The sequence below is a fragment of the Mercenaria mercenaria genome, chromosome 8 (genome assembly GCF_021730395.1).
Source record: "Mercenaria mercenaria strain notata chromosome 8, MADL_Memer_1, whole genome shotgun sequence".
NCBI classification, from domain to species: domain Eukaryota; kingdom Metazoa; phylum Mollusca; class Bivalvia; order Venerida; family Veneridae; genus Mercenaria; species Mercenaria mercenaria.
The window spans coordinates 51,459,080-51,480,591 of record NC_069368.1 but is presented as its reverse complement, the minus strand read 5'-3'; the positions used below and the strand labels follow the sequence as shown (position 1 = coordinate 51,480,591).

At 35.6% G+C, this 21,512-nt stretch overlaps 1 protein-coding gene across 1 annotated transcript in view; it reads right to left on the bottom strand.

Moving 5' to 3' along the window:
• Positions 1-21,512, bottom strand: part of LOC123565346 (uncharacterized) — a 178,092-nt gene that overhangs the window by 75,250 nt on the left and 81,330 nt on the right. The window contains exons 31-33 of the mRNA XM_053549150.1: positions 13,246-13,443; positions 5,946-6,065; positions 1,341-1,450 (exon numbers count right to left, since the gene is read on the bottom strand). Of these exons, the coding sequence (XP_053405125.1) occupies positions 1,341-1,450; positions 5,946-6,065; positions 13,246-13,443 (428 nt within the window). The remainder of the gene's footprint in view (positions 1-1,340; positions 1,451-5,945; positions 6,066-13,245; positions 13,444-21,512) is intronic.

Sequence of the window (21,512 nt, the reverse complement as noted above, 5' to 3'; positions counted from 1 at the left end):
TCAATTGTGCCATTAGTTACATCAAAATTCCTCCATGCATGAAGAAGAATTGCTCCGGACAAAGTAATTCTTGAATTTGACCTTTGACGTCTAAGTGTGACCTTGAATTTAGACCAAGAACCTAGTTCTTGTGCATGACACTCTGTCTCATGATGGTGAACATTTATGCAGTTATATCAAACTCCCTCCATGCATGAAGAAGAAATGCTCTGGACAAAGTTTGTGGACACCCGCCAAGAGCGTTCCCATAATAAATTCCATCTTTCATATATTATAAAAAGGAATGAGGCAAACATTTATGTCAAAAAGTAAGACTGCTCCAAGCATTTCAAAGTTATTGACTAAAGAAGCAAAAATGAAAATGACCTTGGCCTTTGAGATAGAGGCCTGTGTATTGTATGTCATTCTATCTCATTGATGCAGTATTTATTACAAATAAAAATGTGATTGCTCCATGCCTGTCACAGTTTTGGCCCAGGCAAGATCCCAGTGTGTGACCTTGACCTTTGATATTGGGATCTAGGGTTTGTGCATGGTCCTTAGGTTTTATGGTTATATAATAGAAATGACAATGTGATCTAAACTGATTTTCATGAGTAAAATGGCCTGATTTAAGTTGTTCACACTTCTAACTTTAATCCCCTAATCTTGCTCAATAATTGCTCAATCATCATCATAATAATGTCTATTCAGGTATTATAACATTAGGCATGCAGGTGTCATTGTTATCACTATATGGGTTGTAAGTCAACTAAAGTGTTGAAATATGTATTGAAGTATGAACTGAAATATGATACTACCCAGTATCGCCCACTACTGCCCAGTAAAACCCGGATTTTCCCAGTATTACCCACTGGGCTAGGCAATATGCTTAAAACCTGGGTTTTTGCCAACCCTGACTCTGCCTCATTAAAGTAAGTATTTAAGCCAATGTAACTAGATGTGTGTCCATAGTACACTGGTGCCCCCACTTCCTGTCACTGTATAATCACACCTTATATGCTGACAATGAATGACTAAGCAAACTTATATTACATTTACTTGAGGTGTGAAGCACCCCATGTATAAATCTATGCCTATATAGCTGTACATCAAGACAGCTTTTCTCTAGTGTACCCCTGTAGCTTTAAATCCTAGATCCACCCATATGTGCAAACTCTTTGCAACATGAGCACTACTTTATATGTCTTTTATTACTTTTTTTTCAAAAATAGAACTCTGATTTATTCTGGTATTATTTCCAATATTTATAGACTCTGTCAAGTAAAATGGGAATGTGTTTACTCACAATCAAGGTCTTATTCAAATGACTGTAAATAGATTTTTACTGTATTAGTTACCTTGCCATTAGCTTTCAGCCATCTTTCCACCTTCTTCTGTAGGTAATGCTGGAACTCCATGAATGACATATGCTCTTGGGATGAGCTTAGCTTTGCCCACTGTACTCCGGCTGCCAAAATAAACATGTTGTAAACAAGGTGTGGCACATCTTAAACAATGCACAACTAGAGCTGGTTTTGAGAAAAGCGCTCGTCTCCCACATCTGCCTAATCATCTGAATAGTAGTATATGAGTCATTTATGCACCATCTAAATAGTAGTATATCAGTAATTTATGCACCAAGACCTGAGTGATATTCGGTAATTCAACGGCCATAATTTCTAAGTGCCTGGGCCGATTTGGTTAGTTATCGAACTTGGCCAAGGATTATTGACAAACAAACTTTGTTCAAGTTTGGTGAAGGTCGGATGAGAAATATTCAACTTAAGAGTGCGGACAAGATTTGTGACAGACGGATGGACATACACACACAGACAAAGAGACAGGAGTTAATCAATATGTCTCCCATCACACAGCTGTATGGAAGACATAATCAAATAAACACTATTTTGTCTATGAATTATTCTTAAGTCCTCACAAAGAACTCATTCACTGCTTTCACATTATCCCTAATGAACTAAGCAAAATGGCCAGCACAGTGTATAAGTTTCTTTGGCATCAGAGAGAAAACTTTATAGCAATACAAATCCCAAAGATGAAAGTTCAACTCTAGGTTCAGGTTCATAATAATTCACTTTAGCTTCATGGTGCAGAAACACTCTAAAGTATTCCTAGAACAAGAGGACCATGATGGTCCTGAATCGCTCACCTCTTCCCACATGACCCAGTTTTGAGTATGACGTCGTTTTTTCTATTATTTGACATAGTGACCTAGTTTTTGAGCTCATGTGACCCAGTTTTGAACTTGACCTAGATATTATCAAGATAAAAATTCTGAACAATTTTCATGAAGATCCATTGAAAAATATGGTCTCTAGAGAGGTCAAAAGATTTTAATAATTTTAGACCTACTGACCTAGTTTTTGATCGCAGTTGACCAAGTTTCAAACTTGACCTAGATATCATCAAGATGAACATTCAGACCAATTTTCATACAGATCCCATGAAAAATATGGCCTCTAGAGGTCACAAGGTTTTTCTATTATTTGACCTACTGACCTAGTTTTTGACCGCATGTGACCCACTTTCGATCTTGACCTAGATATCATCAAGGTGAACATTCTGACCAATTTTCATGAAGATCTCATGAAATATATGGCCTCTAGAGAGGTCACAAGATTTTTTTATTATTTGACCTACTGACCTAGTTTTTTAGGGCAGGTGACCCAGTTTCAAACTTGACCTAGATATCATCAAGTGAACATTCAGACCAATTTTATGAGATCCATTCACAATATGGTCTCTAGAGAGGTCACAAGGTTTTTCTATTATTTAGACCTAATGACCTAGTTTTTAACCGCACATGACCCGTTTCGAACTTACCTAATATCATCAGATGGAAACATTCGACCAATTTTCATACAGATCCCATGAAGAATATGGCCTTTAGAGAGGTCACAAGGTTTTTCTATTATTTGACCTACTGACCTAGTTTTTGAAGGCACGTGACCCAGTTTCAAACTTGACCTAGAAATCATCAAGATGAACATTCAGACCAATTTTCATACAGATCCAATGAAAAATATGGCCTCTAGAGAGGTCACAAGGTTTTTCTATTATTTGACCTACTGACCTAGTTTTTGACCGCATGTGACCCACTTTCGATCTTGACCTAGATATCATCAAGGTGAACATTCTGACCAATTTTCATGAAGATCTCATGAAACATATGGCCTCTAGAGAGGTCACAAGCTTTCTATGGTAGACCTACGACCAAGTTTTACCGGCACATGACCCAGTTTCGACTTGACCTAGATAAATCAACGATGAACATTCAGAACAAATTTCAATACAGATCCATGAAATATATATGGTCTCTAGAGAGGTCACAAGGTTTTTTCATTATTTGCATCTACTGACCTATTTTATGAGGCACATACCCAGTTTCAAACTTGACCTAAAGATTATTTCAATAAAGCGTTCTGACCAACATTTTATGGGAAGATCTGTGAATATAAGCCTCTAGAGAGGTCACAAGTTTTTCTATTTTTAACCAACTGACTATTTTGACGATACGTGACCCAGTTTCGATCTTGACCTAGTTTCATCAAGTTGAATCATTTGACATAGTTTCATGAAGATCTGTGAATATAGCTCTAGAGAGGTCACAAGGTTTTTACTTTTTAGACCTACTGCCTAGTTTTTGAAGCAATGTGACCCATTTCGAATCTTGACCTAGATATCATCAAGGTGAACATTCTGACACATTTTCATGAAGATATCATGAAAATATGCCTCTAGAGAGTCACAAGTTTTTCTATTTTAGACCTACTGAAACTAGTTTTTTTACCGCACATGACCCAGTTTCGAACTTGACCTAGATATCATCAAGATGAACATTCAGACCAAATTTCATACAGATCCCATGAAAAATATGGCCTCTAGAGAGGTCACAAGGTTTTTCCATTATTTGACCTACTGACCTAGTTTTTAAGGGCACATGACCCAGTTTCGAACTTGACCTAGATATTATCAAGGTAAACGTTCTGACCAATTTTCATGAAGATCTTGTGAAATATATAGCCTCTAGAGAGGTCACAAGGTTTTTCTATTTTTAGACCAACTGACCTAGTTTTTGACGGTACGTGACCCAGTTTCGATCTTGACCTAGATATCATCAAGTTGAACATTCTGACCAAGTTTCATGAAGATCTTGTGAAATATATGGCCTCTAGAGAGGTCACAAGGTTTTTCTATTTTTTGACCTACTGACCTAGTTTTTGAAGGCACGTGACCCAGTTTCAAACTTGACCTAGATATCATCAAGATGAACATTCTGACCAACTTTCATAAAGATCCCATGAAAAATGTGACCTCTAGAGTGGTCACAAGCAAAAGTTTACGGACAGACACACGCACGCAAGCACGCACGGACGGATGCACGGACGGACGCACGGACACCGCGCGATCACAAAAGCTCACCTTGTCACTTTGTGACAGGTGAGCTAAAAACAAGTACAGGGAGGTATGAGGAGGTGCTATTAATACCTCAGTGGTTCTCAAACCCAAGACTCCAAGTTGAAGGATTTTCATTTTGTCATCTAAACTACCACTTCCCTTAAATTCAATATTATTTTCATTGCTTTATGTAAAAATTATGTTATATAAAGGCTGTCAGTAAATCTAACAGTTCTTATTGGATTCTAAAGATGATTCATGACTCAAACACTTCAGATTCGGGTGTGAAATTATAATTGCTTTTGTGTTACCTATATTGTTACAAAAACGTGAAACCCGAGATTTTCTAACCTTGACCAAGTTTTATTAAATCTATTGAATATATGTAGTTGATAATCAGCAGTTAGAATTAGTACACTTACTGTACATGGTTGTCACAGTGTGAAAACAAACATGTCTATTCTCAAATATTTTCAAGAAAAAGAAGTTCTTCTGCCAGTAGAAAAAAGCAGTCAGAGGACTGTAATTTACACGAGTTGTGTAATGTGGAATTACGAGAAATATACAGTGAAACACCCGGCTGCAAACGTAGGAAGTACAACATTTTATCCCCAGATATTCGTGAACATTTTAACGAATTTTATTGCTTTTATATTTTAATACAATTCGCAATAAATTTCAGTATGTATATACCAGATATAATAAAGTCACATGTACGCAGTTTGTGTAGTTGGATAATTGCAGAAAAGTAACCTCCCTTGGATACTCTTCAAAAAGGTAATGTTGTTGGACTTTGATGAAATTTTCAGGCAAATTTTCGCCACCTATGTAAGATGGCGAAAAATACACATGCCAAAATAAAACCACTACATTTTGGGCTAAAAGGGCGAAAATTTGACGACACGAAAACAACCCAAAGTACGGTATTTGAGATACATGCAGCACATATATTTTGGTCCTTTAAGCATATTTTTTAAAAAGTCAAGGACCATAACTTTGGGCAGACAGGCATAAAGCTTGACTAGCAAAATAATATTCCTGCAAGGTTTAATGACTCCAGCGTTCATGTACTGTGGAGATATATGCCACACACTTTTATACCCTTCATGTATATTTCTGACTAGGTCAAAGGCTATAATTCTAGTCTGACAGAGAAAAATCACAAAACAAAACCCCATGTATACAACTGTGCATGCTGATTAACACTTCTATTTTTCATTACCTTGAGTCAATTACTTATTGAGATACATGTAACACAAACTTTTAGTTTCTATTATTCATATTTCTGACTAAGTCAATGGTCACAACTCTGGTCTGGCTGAGTGAAATACCAAACAAAACTCCAAGCAGAAACCTCACTTGCTGAATAATAATCATATAAGGTTTGCTAAAATATGAACAACACAAATTCCAATGGACAGACAGACAAACAGACAGAGACAAACTCACAGGTATGGACAAGTGCAAATCTATATGCCCCCCTCCCCCAATATGTTTGGGACCACATGTAAAACCCTACAAATAAACCAATTTACATATTTACTTACTTAGCAGAAGTTCCTCCAGATTGACAAGCTTGGTGAAACTCTTGGGGAGTTTGGTGAAACAGTTACCCTGGGCATGCAGATATTTCAGGTTTACAAGGTTTCCGATATCTTCAGGCATCTCTGGAAAATACAATTACCATGTCATAGTTCACAGTGTGGTGTTGTCTAGAGTATATTCAAAATGTTGACTGTGTTATATGTCTACACTATGGTACAGTATATTCAAAGTGTTGACTGTAACATGTCTACACTATGGTACAGTATATTCAAAGTGTTGACTGTAACATGTCTACACTATGGTACAGTATATTCAAAGTGTTGACTGTAACATGTCTACACAATGGTACAGTATATGCAAAATGTTGACTGTAATAGGTCTACTCTGAGATACAGTACATTCAGAATGTAGTCTGTAATGTGTCTACAATATGGAACAGTACATTCAAAATGTTGACTGTAATAGGTCTACACTGAGGTGCAGTATATTCAAAATGTAGACTGTAATAGGTCTACACTATGAAACAGTATATTCAAAATGTAGACTGTAACATGCTTGCACTATGGTACAGTATTTTCAAAATGGAGACTGTAATAGGTCTACACTATGAAACAGTATATTCAAAATATAGACTGTAATAGGTCTACACTATGGTACAGTATATTCAAAATGTAGACTGTAATAGGTCTACACCATGATACAGTATATTCAAAATGTAGACTGTAACATGCCTGCACTATGGTACAGTATATTCAAAATGGAGACTGTAATAGGTCTACACTATGAAACAGTATATTCAAAATGTAGACTGTAATAGGTCTACACTATGGTACAGTATATTCAAAATGAAGACTGTAATATGTCTACAATATGGTACAGTACATTCAAAATGTAGACTGTAACATGTCTACAATATGGAACAGTTCATTCAAAATGTTGACTGTAAAAGGTCTACACTGAGGTAGAGTATATTTAAAATGTAGACTGTAATATGTCTACACTATGGTACAGTATATTCAAAATGTAGACTGTAATATGTCTACACTGAGGTACAGTATATTTAAAATAAAGACTGTAACATGTCTACACTATGGTACAGTATATTCAAATGTCGACTGTAACATGTCTACACTATGGTACAGTATATTCAAAATGTAGACTGTAACATGTCTACACTATGTAACAATATATTCAAAATGTAGACTGTAACAGGTCACACTCTGGTACAGCATAATCAAAATTAACTGTATAGGTCTACACTTGGTAATCAGATTTCAAAATGCAACACAAAGTCTAATGACAGACGGGACAACAGCAAGTCAAACAAGGTAGAAAATGAATCTAGGTCCTCCAATATGGTTAGGAATGTAAACCACAAATGTACCTGTACATATTTACACTTATCAGAAGTATTCAAATGTACGACTGTAAACCTGAGTTGTAAAATATGGAAAATCGGGTTTAAAATTCCGAATTTACTGTAATAGGTTACAGTGGGTTGTAGAGATATTTAAAATGTAGACTGTTATATGTCTACACTATGGTACAGTATATTCAAAGTGTTGACTGTAACATGTCTACACCATGTACAGTATATTCAAATGTTGACTGTAACAGTCTACACTATGGTACAGTATATTCAAAGTGTTGACTGTAAAGTCTACACAATGGTCCCAACAGTATATCAAAATGTTGACTGTAAAGTCTGCACATGGTACAGTACATTCAAATGAGACTGTAATGTTCTACAATATGGAACAGTAATTAAAATGCGACATAATAGGTCTACATGATGGTGCAGTAATTATTCAAAAACAATATCTACACTATGAACAGTATATTCAAAATTAGACTGCAACATGTCTAGCACTATGGTACAGTATTTCAAAATGGAGCTGTAACAGGTCTACACTATGAAACAGTATAATCAAAATGAGACTGTAATAGGTCTAACTATGGTACAGTATATTCAAAATGTAGACTGTAATAGGTTACACTATGTACAGTATATTCAAAAACACATGCTACACTATGGTACAGTATATTCAAAATGAGACTGTAACATGTCTACACTATGAAACAGTATATTCAAAATGTAGACGTAATAGGTCTACACTATGGTACAGTATATTATAAAAATATGTCTACACTATGAACAGTAATTCAAAATGAGACTGTAACATGTCTACACTATGGAACAGTTATTCAAAATGTTGACTGTAAAGGTCTACACTATGGTAAGTATTTATAAAATGGAGACTGTAAATGTCTACACTATGGTACAGTATATTCAAAATGTAGACTGTAATAGGTCTACACTATGGTACAGTATATTTCAAAATTAAACTGTAACATGTCTACACTATGTACAGTATATTCAAATGGACTGTAACATGTCTACACTATGGTACAGTATATTCAAAATGTAGACTGTAACAGTCTACACTATGTACAGTATATTCAAAATGTAGACAGTAACAGGTACTACATATGGTACAGCATATTCAAAAACGAATGTCTACACTATGGTACAGCATATTCAAAATGCAGACTGTAACAGGTCTATACTATGGTACAGCATATTCAAAATGTAGAATGTAATAGGTCTACACTATGGTAAGTGTATTCAAAATGTGACTGTAATAGTCTACACTTGTACAGTATATTCAAAATGTAGACTGTAACAGGTTACAATATGGAAAAAGTACATTCAAAAGACAATAGTCTACACTATGAAAATATTTAAAATGTAGACTGTAATATGCTACACTATGGTACAGTATATTCAAAATGTTGACTGTAACATGTCTACACCATGATACAGTATATTCAAAATGTAGACTGTAATAGGTCTACACTATGGTACAGTATATTCAAAATGTAGACTGTAATAGGTCTACACTATGGTACCATACAGTATATTCAAAATGTAGACTGTAACATGTCTGCACAATGGTACAGTATATTCAAAATGCAGACTGTAATAGGTCTACACTATGGTACAGTATATTAAAAATGCAGACAATAATTGGTCTACATTATGGTACAGTAATTATTCAAAAACATATCTACACTATGGTACAGTATATTCAAAACATAGACTGCAACATGTCTACACTATGGTACAGTATATTCAAAATGTAGGCTGTAACAGGTCTACACTATGATACAGTATAATCAAAATGCAGACTGTAATAGGTCTATTCTATGGTACAGTATATTCAAAATGTAGACTGTAATAGGTATACACTATGGTACAGTATATTCAAAAACATGTCTACACTATGGTACAGTATATTCAAAATGTACACTGTAACATGTCTACACTATGGTACAGTATATTCAAAATGTAGACAGTAATAGGTCTACACTATGGTACAGTATATTTAAAAACATGTCTACACTATGAAACAGTATATTCAAAATGAAGACTGTAACATGTCTACACTATGGTACAGTATATTCAAAATGTAGACTGTAATAGGTCTACACTATGGTACAGTTTACTCAAAATGGAGACTGTAACATGTCTACACTATGGTACAGTATATTCAAAATGTAGACTTTAATAGGTCTACACTATGGTAAAGTATATTCAAAATGTAAACTGTAACATGTCTACACTATGATACAGTATACGCAAAATGGAGACTGTAACATGTCTACACTATGGTACAGTATATTCAAAATGTAGACTGTAATAGGTCTACACTATGGTACAGTATATTCAAAATGTAGACAGTAATAGGTCTACATTATGGTACAGTATATTCAAAAACATGTCTACACTATGAAATAGTATATTCAAAATGTAGACTGTAACATGCCTGCACTATGGTACAGTATATTCAAAATGCAGACTGTAATAGGTCTACACTATGGTACAGTATATTCAAAATGGAGACTGTAATAGGTTTACACTATGGTACAGTATATTCAAAATGTAGACAGTAATAGGTCTACATATGGCTCTACAGTATATTCAAAAAACGTACTGTCTCATCATTCATGAAATAGTAATATTCAAAAAATGAAAGACACTGTAGTAACATGAGCCTGCTACTATGGTACAGTATATTCAAAATCTGTATCAAAGAACTGTAAATAGGTCTAATTCATGAGTAATAGTACTATATCCAAAATGGAGACTGTAATAGGTCTACACTGTGGTATGGTATATTCAAAATGTAGACTGTTACATGTCTACGCTATGGTACAGTATAATGTAGACTGTATATTTAAAATGTAGACTGTAATAGGTCTACACTATGGTACAGTATATTCAAAAACATGTCTACACTATGGTACAGTATATTCAAAAACATGTCTACACTATGGTACAGTATATTCAAAATGTAGACTGTAACATGTCTGCACTATGGTACAGTATATTCAAAATGTAGACTGTAATCGGTCTACACTATGGTACAGTATATTCAAAATGTAGACTGTAATCAGTCTACACTATGGTACAGTATATTCAAAATGTAGACTGTAATAGGTCTACACTGAGGTGAAGTACATTCAAAATGTAGACTGTAGTATGTCTACAGTGTATTCAAAGAGCTGACGGCAACTTGTTTACACTGAAGTACAGATTATTCAAAATGTAGACTGAAGTAGGTCTACCCCGAGGTACAGTATAGTTTTTCAGAATGTTGACTGTAACATATCTACACTATGGTGTCTTATAGAGGATATTCAAATTGTTGGCTGTAGTATGTCTACAGAGCAGGGTTCCGGAAATTTTGATAACTCAATCGGTCCGAAACGAAAATCCTGACATCGGCGCTACCCCACCCACCGCATTCCCAATATTACATATTTTGTAAAACGTGGTAGGGTAAAGAAATAAGCATGTCATGCATTAAAACTGAGTTACCAGTCACCGCGCGTTACCATACAATGAAGACAGTTATTCAGTGCTATGTGTGATCGTTAATTTGTTTAAATTTCGATGTTTTTCCGAGATAATACGAGGCATTGACACCGTGTGCGTAACTAGTCTAAAAGCCAACGCACGTGACTTCGATACCGTATACACGGCAGATACTTTGTGATGTTTCCTCATTCTTTGACGGAATTCTATAAAATACAATGCGTCAAAGTGAGTTACACGACACATATTCTCTGCTAAACAGCCTCAGTATTTAAAGAATACTCTGCCGCAGACCGAATGTGTACGTTATTTGAACGCTGAGGTCGAATTCCCCGCATGTATAGTACCAAAACGTCACGCGGGTTGGCCAAGGATATTTCATTTCACTTACGTTGTACTTCAATAAGCAACTAAATTTTATAAAGTTATATGTTCTCTTCTGATGTAAACAAAATTTCATTTTGAAACGTTTTTTAAAAGACCAATTTGATAAACAGTGCCACTCCGGTTTTCTTTATCATTCGTGGTTGCCCGTCCATTTTTTTCTTTTTTGTACAGTCGGGTTGCAAAGACGATTTTCTGCATTTGTTTCAACTGGAGCCCCAACAAATGAACCATGTAATTTTTTCAAATCAAGTAATTATAAAAATTATTTTTATCGGTTTTCCGTGTGATGTCTCATTAAATCAAAGACCTATAATGTACAATTATAGCTCTTTGATTAAATGCAGCGATCATTTGTTGTTACCGTGATCAAACATAGCCTTTTGAAATAAACCATCTGTCGGATTCTAAATAAAAGAAGTGGATCCCCGTCGAAATGATTTGGATCCAGTCATAAACGTTAGGAAACCAGTCAAAAATGTTTAATACACCGCAGTCGGCTGTCTGCTACATTAAAGGATGTGCCGCGCGAGCACTGATTGCGTCACGCGCTAATTACGGACCGATTATCAAAGTGACAGTCAGACCGATTGACACGTTTACTGATTATCTGAAGGTGCGACCAACAATTTCCTACTTGGCAGGTGATCGTGTATTGAGATATCAGACCGAAATTTATACTTTTCTCCATTTTTACGGGACCGATTTTTTTCGTTTTTTCACTTCACGAATCGGTCTGAAAAGTCAAAAATCGGTCCAAAACCGACAAACCGGCAAATTTCCGAAGCCCTGCTACAGAGTAGCAGAGTATTCAAACTATAGACTGTAATATGTTTACACTGCGGTATTGTTGAAAGTAAAAAGTAATGAAAGTCCCTAAAATTAAAAAAAAAATTATTTCTGGACCTACATTCAATATATTGTGGTAGCCCTGTTAACCCTTATCATGCTGGACACAATTGATTTTGCCTTTGTGAATGGTCTGCACTGTTGGCCTTTCATTCAGTATCGTTTTGGTAAGCACCCCTTTCAACAGTAAATGGTACTGTCCACATTGAAAGATGAACAAGTTCAATACAGAAATTTAGCAGTGTAAGGGTTAACATATCCAAACAGTTACATTCTTGTTAAAGTACTCTTTAAGAGTTGTCCGTAAGACAGCAGATGCTCTGCTATTCAAATTGTTGTCCCAGAAGCAGGAATATTACCCTTATTGTTAGAATATCTATAGAGCTTCAATCCAGTATCTGCATTAGTTCTAAGTCCAAAAGAGGGCATAATTTGGCCAAAATGCGTGTCAGATTGTTCTTGATGCTATCACCTAGTTTTATGACCCTGAAGACACATTTGAAGTTTCAATTCAATATCTGCATTGGTTTTTGAGACTGTAACTTGCATGTAAAATTTTAACCAGGATTTTCAAAGTCCAAAAGAGGGCATTATTTGGCAAAAATACATTAGTCAGAATTATGGGACTTGTCCCAGTGAGGTTGGTAATTGACCTAGAAAAAGAAAAATAAGTTTCAAAGCTATATGCCTTTAAATGATAGCCATGTGTACTTGCATTAGCAAACCTTTAACCAGAATTTTCATGTCCAAAAGCGTGTATAGTTTGGCCAAAATGCCCATCAGAGTAATGGCTCTTGATGTTATTACCTAATTTTATGACCCCAAAGACACATGAAGTTTCAATTCAATATCTGCATTAGTTTTTGAGATAGTAACTTGCATGTAAAACTTTAACCAGGGTTTTCTGAGTCCAAAAGGGGGCATTATTTGGCCAAAGTACAAGACAAAGTTATGGGACTTGACCAAGTAGGTTACTGACCTAGAAAAAGAAAAAGTAAGTTTCAAATCTATATGCCTTTATGATAGCCATACATACTTACATTTAAAACTTTAACCAAGGTGTGACGCCAATGCTGACGCCAACGCCAGGGTGAGTAGAATAGCTAGACTATTCTTTGAATAGTTGAGCTAAAAATGAAAGTCAAAGTGTAAGGAGCCTAACTGCATGGTAAGTTAGCTAACACTTTTACCTGTAAACATCATGTAGGGAAAGCTAAGTCGAGTAAGCCCTGTCATCTTTGTCACAACACTGGGAACTGTAGAGAAACAATTATTCCCAATTTCCAAGGTTTGAATACTCTGCAGCTGTGCAAACTCTTCAGGAAGTTCTGACAAGTTGTTCTCCATGGCAACTAAACTCATCAACTTCTTACAATTCTTTACAGATGCTGAAATAAATAAACTTCTGATTAATCCAAGTTACAGTAATTAAAACAAGAGGGTCATGATGACCCTGGATCACTCACCTACATAATAAGAGCAACATGGACAAGTGAAAGAGATCAGGTAAGAAAGTCAAATGTAAGTTAGCATTGAAATCTTTTCACAGTTGTGTGAACATGTTTCAAATGTCAAACTGATGCTAAAATATTAATAATGTAGGTCAGTAGGTCACATTCATGGTCACTGAAAGTCAGTTTTAAGATCGGTGTGCAAAATGGTATATGTCATCAAGATTTCAAGGCTATATCTTCACAACAGGGTAATGATGACCCTGGATCACTCACCTGAGTAATATGAGCTACATGTCTCAAATGTCAAACTGATGCTAAAATATTAAGAAAGTCAGTAGGTCACATTCATGGTCAATGAAAGTCAATTTTAATATCGGTGTGCAAAATTGTGTACATCATCCAAATTTCAAGGCTGTATCTTAAAAAAACAAGCAAATTCAATGAATTGGTATCCCCCGCCAAAAAATTTTGTGGTGAGGAATGGCAAAAAGTATATCTGGCAAAAAGTTAAGGATACCATCCCTGGCTCGCGGATTTTGCTTTTTCCGCTTTACCACCCGCACAAATATTTACCCTGAGTGGAAAATCGTGATGATTTTTCACACTGAATCATTACTGAAGACTGTGATAAATCGCGATGATTTTGTAAGACCCCGCGATCTATTATAGATAAAGTGTCCGCGGCGACTAGCGATGGAAAATCGCAGCGGGTCGCGGCGATATACACGGGCAGTCACCGCAAAATCCAGGTAAGGTTTGCTAAGGCCCATATTTATACACTTAACGAATGATTTTAGAAATATTTGCAACCGCATTAATTGCAAATATCTTAAAAACTAATTAATGTATCTTTATAAAATTTTACTTTTATCAAATACACTTTTCATAACGTAAATGCAATAATATTCAAAATGGCAATTTTACTTTAATCACGAAAACGTATACTATCATAGGAATTAATTAAAAATAAAGCGGCGCCGTTATTTCAAATCTAGTCTATTTCCTTTAAATTGGTTTGCTACAATTATACTTGGTATATAAAAATAGTATTTCATTTATTTTCAATTAATATAAAGAATGGTCTGCGATGTTAATGTTTTAGCTACAATTAAATAAATCACACATTACGAATTGATAAAAGTTATTCAATGGTGTATCTAGACTTAACATTTAATAGATTCAAAACCAATAATTATTATATCAAGCTAGATTTGAACACCAATAAAATCTTTAAACTGGTAATACATAATATCCAGTTTATAAAAATATATAGCGTGTGAGCCATTACTGTTGATGATAATTTTAAAACAAACATACTTCAAATGTTAAACAAAGATAATACAAGAAAAATGTGTATTTTGTACCACGTGCATCATTTTTCTTAAAGGTGATCATATATCGGCAAAAGTTGTCAATTAACCCCTTATCTATTGACAAGCATTAAAACAACATTGAAATATCTCGTCACTGCGAAGGGTAAAATGATTTCATCTCGTAATATTTAATATATACTACCTTAAAATTTAGTTATTTTTTTAATTGCGAAATATAATTTTTTAAATAATTTAGTTTGCTTTTACCCAAATATTGTAAATTTAGTTATTGTATTTATACATGTATCTAGCGGAATGTCACATTACATTCACCAATTTGATTTTAAAAGCGCGTAGACTGTTCGTATTGCAGTTTAAAGCAGCTGCATACATATCATTAATCTTAGAGAGGTTCTTTGATATACCCCCACTACATGCGATTTATCTACCCTATTCATTCATATTTACTATCATTAGTTTTAACATTTCTTGTACAGGTGAAACTCAAAAATATAGTTTATCCTGCTGTGTTATATTTCAATAGCTATGCATGATTGTACGTTTATGATAAAACACATTTAACCATTCTTCTGTAAGTTTTTTTTATATAAATAAAAAAAAAATACACTGATATGACATTTTTCATTATTTCATTATTATAATACTGAAAAAATATATAAGTTTTCATTGTATTCAGATATTTACTTTTACATTATACGGCCACATTGAAAAACAAAATTAACATATTATAAATGGTATGACAAAGAATGCCTTATTTTATTGCTTTTGGTCGCGGTGGAAGCTGTAAAATATTTTACGGGGATGCAGGAAAAAACGCTCATCCCCACGGCTCATAAAAGTGTCCGCGCTAGGGTCCAATCGCGAGGAAGCGCAGACTTTGAAAAATCCGCGAGCCAGGGACTGTATTACTAAGAAGCAAATTATTTCATTAGTCAAATCAATTTAACAGATTTAAACAAAGAAATTCTTTTTTTTTTCTTTTTTTTTCTGTTTTTTTTTTGGGGGGGGGGGAGGGTGTGTGTGTGGGAGGGGGGGTAGATGGAGGAGGAGTGGGAGGGGGGGGGGTGTGACCAAGGCAAGGGGGTGACCAGGTGTGAGTACATAACTTCACATGTTTATAATACATGTTCATGGGAAAAAAATGAAAGAAGTTTAAGGAAATTCTACCAAATGGTAAGTTTGTTATGTACAAATGTACAAATATGTGGATTTTTAAACAATTAAGGGGCAATAACTCTGAAGTTACTAAAGAAATCCAGACAAAATTATGTGTACACAACCACATTATGGTGATCTAAATTCAATTTAAGTTTCATAGTTCTAGGTTAAATATATCACAAGTTATGAAGCAGAAATTGCCATATTTATAGTACCCTATATTATACCCGGCTGTCAAAATTCCAGAAGTTTCCATGGAATGTCTTTGAATTTCCATGGAAGTCCGGACTCTGGAGTATTCGGACAAACTTTCCGGAGCTTGATATGGAATACTGCAGAAAACTGCGGGAAAATGTCCAGGGATTTCTGGAGAACTTTCCATGGACAATTTTCTGGAGTGATTCCACAGACATCCGTGAACAATTTCCGGAGTTATTCCGCAGTCGTCCAGGAAGTTCTGCTGACAGTATTATTCAATAGCAATAAATGTGATTTATAGACTTTTTTGCAGTACATGTATAGTGAGCAATAACACTTCAGTACAAGCAATATGATTTTATTGCATGTGATCACTTTTGCAGTTTCAAACACTATATGATATATATGAACAAGGAAAATGAATCTTTGCCAGTTAATAGTGACTGATTAGAATATTTTTTAAGCATATACATAGTTTCAAACAACGATTAGTTACACTTAAATAATTATGAAATCATTCAAAGAAAGTACTTAAAGATATCTGTTTTCATATATGCGTATTATTTATAAAATCTTTGTGAAGCCTTTGGTTATACTTTAGCATTCATTGTTTTATGCTATATAATGACTGATGTACAAATATACATGCATGTGTTAATTAGCATAATTACAAATGTATGTATCGTTTCATTGGTCAATTATGTAAACAAACTTACTTGAGCAATTTCTAGAATCCTCAGTATTAACTTTGAACTAAATTACCTCACATAATGAAGTTTCACTAATTTTTACACAAGAAACGCGGCAATGCCACGAAACCAGGTTTTCAACACTTTTCATAAGAATAAACAAGAGTGCCAGAATGTCACAATATACGCCCGTCACAGCAAATTTCTTTACTCTAGCACCTGTATTTGCAGATGTAATTTTAATTTTGTGGTTGTTTAGTAATCATTGTAATTCTTTTGTTTTTCTAAGTCTACAAAAAAACTCCTTACCAGGTAGAGATACCTTAAAATACACCTAAAATTAGAAAGTAACAACTATGTTGTACCACAGAAAAGTGGTCTTGGTTTTTCCCTACAGTCAATTATAAAAAAGTTACAATATAAGTTATTTATAGTAACAACTAAAAAAAAATAAAATTGTAAGTCCACACAGAAATCCTTACCAGGTAGAGATTGGTCAAAATACACCTCAAAATTGGATGTAACATGCATGTTGTACTACAGAAAAGTGGTCTCGATTTTTCCCTACGTCTAGTAATGAAAAAGTTACAATATAAGCTATTTATAGTAACAACAAAGGGAAGTAATTCTAAAGAAGGGAACTGCGCAAGACACTTCGTCTCATGATGGTGTATAATTGTGCCAAGTTACATCAAAATCCCTCTATGCATGAAGATATGCTCCGGACAAAGTTTTCATTCTTGTATCCTTTGACCTCTAAGTGTGACCTTGACCTCAGACCTAGTGACCTGGTTCTTGTGCATGACACTCCGTCTCATGATGGTGAACAATTGTGCCAACTTTCATCAAAATCCCTCCATGCATGTAGAAGATATGCTAACCCTAACTCTAACCTAACCCTAACCCTATTTTTAGTAACAATGACCTTGACCTTGCCCAGAAACCCCAAAATCAATCCCAAGCTACAACTTTATATATATTTTCTATACACCAAGTTTCATCATGATAGCTCATTCCTAAGTTAAGTTATTGACCGGAAACCCTTTTTCTATTTTAAGTAACAGTGACCTTGACCTTGACCTTGACCCCAGAAACCCCAAAATCAATCCCAACCTTTGTCTTGATATAAGCTACATACATACCAAGTTTTATTCAAATATCTTTACCGAAACAAAAGTTATTGACCGGAAACCCTTTTTCTATTTAAAGTAACAGTGACCTTGACCTTGACCCCAGAAACCCCAAAATCAATCCCAGCCTTTGTCTTGATATAAGCTACATACATACCAAGTTTTATTCAAATATCTTTACTGAAACAAAAGTTATTGACCGGAAACACCAGTTTGACGCCACCGCCGCCCGCCCACCCGACCGACATCTACCCCAATCTAATAACTCAGGTTTTCGTTGAAAACCTGGTTAACAACTTGTTAACATCAGACTTCCAGTTACACATTTTGAAAATTCCTCTGTAAGATCAGTTCATCTAATTGGCTGAGCTTGATCACATGGTATTCCCAGTCTGATGCTAATTGTTTTCTGATGTGTTTAAAATCCCTTAGAAAATGACAGAGTTATTTTCCAGAGTTAAATGACCAGAATTTTTTCAAAGTGCTACATTTCTGCAGTGTCGGTGAATATTCCATGAACATTTTGATAGATGTCCAGAGTATTTTTCAGAGATGTCCGTGGAAAACATCAGCAATCACTCTGGACATGTTATATAACAGGTGACTTTTCCGTACTATTCCATGGAAAGTACCTACTTTCCATGGAAGTTTTGCATTTCTCCGCAATTTTTCCACAGTTACTCTGGAATATGTACAGCCGGGTTAAGTTAACACTAGAAAGTTCTAAGGGCCATAACTCTGGTGTTACTTGGGCAATCTAACTGAAACTTGATGGGCCGCATAGGCTCATAATGGTTAACATGTATATGAAGTTTTATCTAAATATTCCAAACCACTTCCTAGATATGACTCCAGACGGATGGACAACACCAAAACTATATCCCTCTGACTTCATGGGAGGATAACAAGAAAGGAGGTCAGCAGGTCAAGGTCACAGTCAAGTGACATCATATTACTTAGGGTCATCAGGTAATGATAATTTAACAGTCTAGGAAATAGGATCAGATAATTTTTTAAGTATTTTTTCCTATATAACTCATATAATAACTAAGTGACCCCGGGGTGGGGACTCTTTTCACCCCAGGGGCATAATTTGAACAATTTTGGTAGAGGACTACTAGGCAATGCATCATATCAAAAGCCTAGGCCTTGCATTTTCAGGCAAAAAGATTTTTTAAGTTTTTTCTCCTATATAAGTCTACATAAAACTTGGGACCACCTGGGCAGGGCCTCTTTTCACCTCAGGGTAATAATCTGTATAATACTGGTAGAGGACCACTAGGCAATACAACATACCAAATATCAAAAGCCTAGGCCTTTCAGTTTCAGACAAGAAGAATTTTAAAGTTTTTTTCCAATATAAGTCAAAGTAAAACTTTAAACCACGGGGCAGGGCCTCCTTTCACCCAAGGGGTACAATTTGAACAATTTTGGTAGAGTACCATAAGATAATGCTATAAACCAAATATCAAAGGCGTTAGGTCTTTTGGTTTCCTATAAAGGTCTATGTAAAACTTTGGACCCCCAGGCCAGGGCCATATTTGACCCTAGGGGGATAATTTGAATAAATTTGGTAGAGGACTACTAGATGATGCTACATACCAGATAGCAAAGCCCTAGGCCCTGTGGTTTTGAACAAGAAGATTTTTAAACTTTTTCATTTCAGTTGCCATGGCAACCAGTTTTGCATGGAATTCAATTCTTTGAACACTTTTGAAAGAGGGACACCTAAGGAACATCACTATGAAGTTTCATCAAAGTTGGTCTGATGGTTTAGGAAGATATGTTGTCTAAAGGAAAGTGTGGATGGACAATGGACAGACAATGGACGGACGATGGAAGGTGAGTGATCACAATAGCTCACCCCGAGCACTGTGCTCAGGTGAGCTAAAAAAACAAGAAAGTAGGTCATTAGATCGAGGTCACAATCAACTGACCCTAATTACTTGGAGTCGTCAGGAAATCATAATTATACAGACTAGGAAGTATAACCAGATATTTTTTTAATATTTTTAACTCGTATTAAAACTAAGTGAACCTGGGGCGGGGCTTTAATTGGATCCTGGGTCAAGATTTGAACTATCTTAGTAACATGAGTGAAGGACCACTACACAATGCCGCATGTAAAATATCTAAGCTTTGTGCCTCTCAGTTAGATGAACATTTTTTTAAGATTTTCTTATAGAACTCTATGTATACGTAAATTGTGGTACGAGGCCAATATTGACCCTGCGATAATAACTTGAACAGTCTTGGTAAAACTCCTCTAGACAATGCCACATACCAAATAAATTAGCTCTAAATCTTCAGGTTTCGAAGAAGAAGATTTTTTTAATTTACAATATAACCATAAAGGGAAAATAAGCCCCGCCTTCTGGTAGCATGTTTTTTACCAAAATAGAAATGGCTTATGCAATTTTGGTAGAGGGTCACCAAGAGATTATTTCTACAAAATATTTTTGAAATACGGCTTACAGTTTCTGACAAGAGGATTTTTAAAGATTTTCCTTTCAACTGCGATGGCAACAAGAGTTCTAAATGGATTTTAATTCTTTGGGCAAATTTGACAGGGGGCCACCCAAGGATTATTTCTGTGAAGTTTAGTGTAAATCTGCCAAGTGGTTTTAAAGAAGATTTTTGAAATTTACAATATAGCCATATAGGAAAATAAGTCTCGACCCCTGGTGGCTATGTTCTTTACCGAAACAGAACGGCCAAGGCAATTTTGGTACAGGGTCACCTAGAGATCATTTCTACAAAATATATTTGAAATCCGGCTAACAGATTTCCTTGGGCAATTTTGAAAGGGGGGCACCAAAGGATCATTTCTGTGAAGTTTGGTGTAATTCTGCCCATTGGTTTTGAAGAAGAAGATCTTTATGGAAGTTGTTGACACACGACGGACAGCACACGACGCAAGACGGACATGCCCTTACAGAAGAAAAAGGCCTGCTGCGTACTCTTGCTGTGTACATACAGCGTATATGATGCGTACATGATGTGTACTGAAATCAAGGGCTTTAAATAGTACGCAGGATATACACCGCACATACACCGATAGTACGTTTGTAGTACACTTTTGACATGCAAATGAGCTCTGCCGCGTACTACTTGCTGCGTACATGCTGTGGACTACATAGTACACAGGATGTACGCTGGAGGAATTTAGTATGCGGGAAATAGTACGCAGCATGTACGCGGCACATACACTTTTCACATGCAAATGAGCCTGCGGTGTACTACCCCTGCGGCGTACATGCTGTGTACTCCTGCGGCGTACATGCTGTGTACTCCTGCGGCGTACATTCTGTGTACTCCTGGCCCGAGTCCTGCGGCGTACATGCTGTGTACTCCTGCTGCATACATGCTGTGTACTCTTGTGGCGAAACTGCTGTGATAATGTAAATTCCTTACCCCACCAACTTTCTTATGCAAATGCTGATCATTTGGACAGAAAAAAACAGAAAAAAGATAAGTGACATGCATCAATAAGT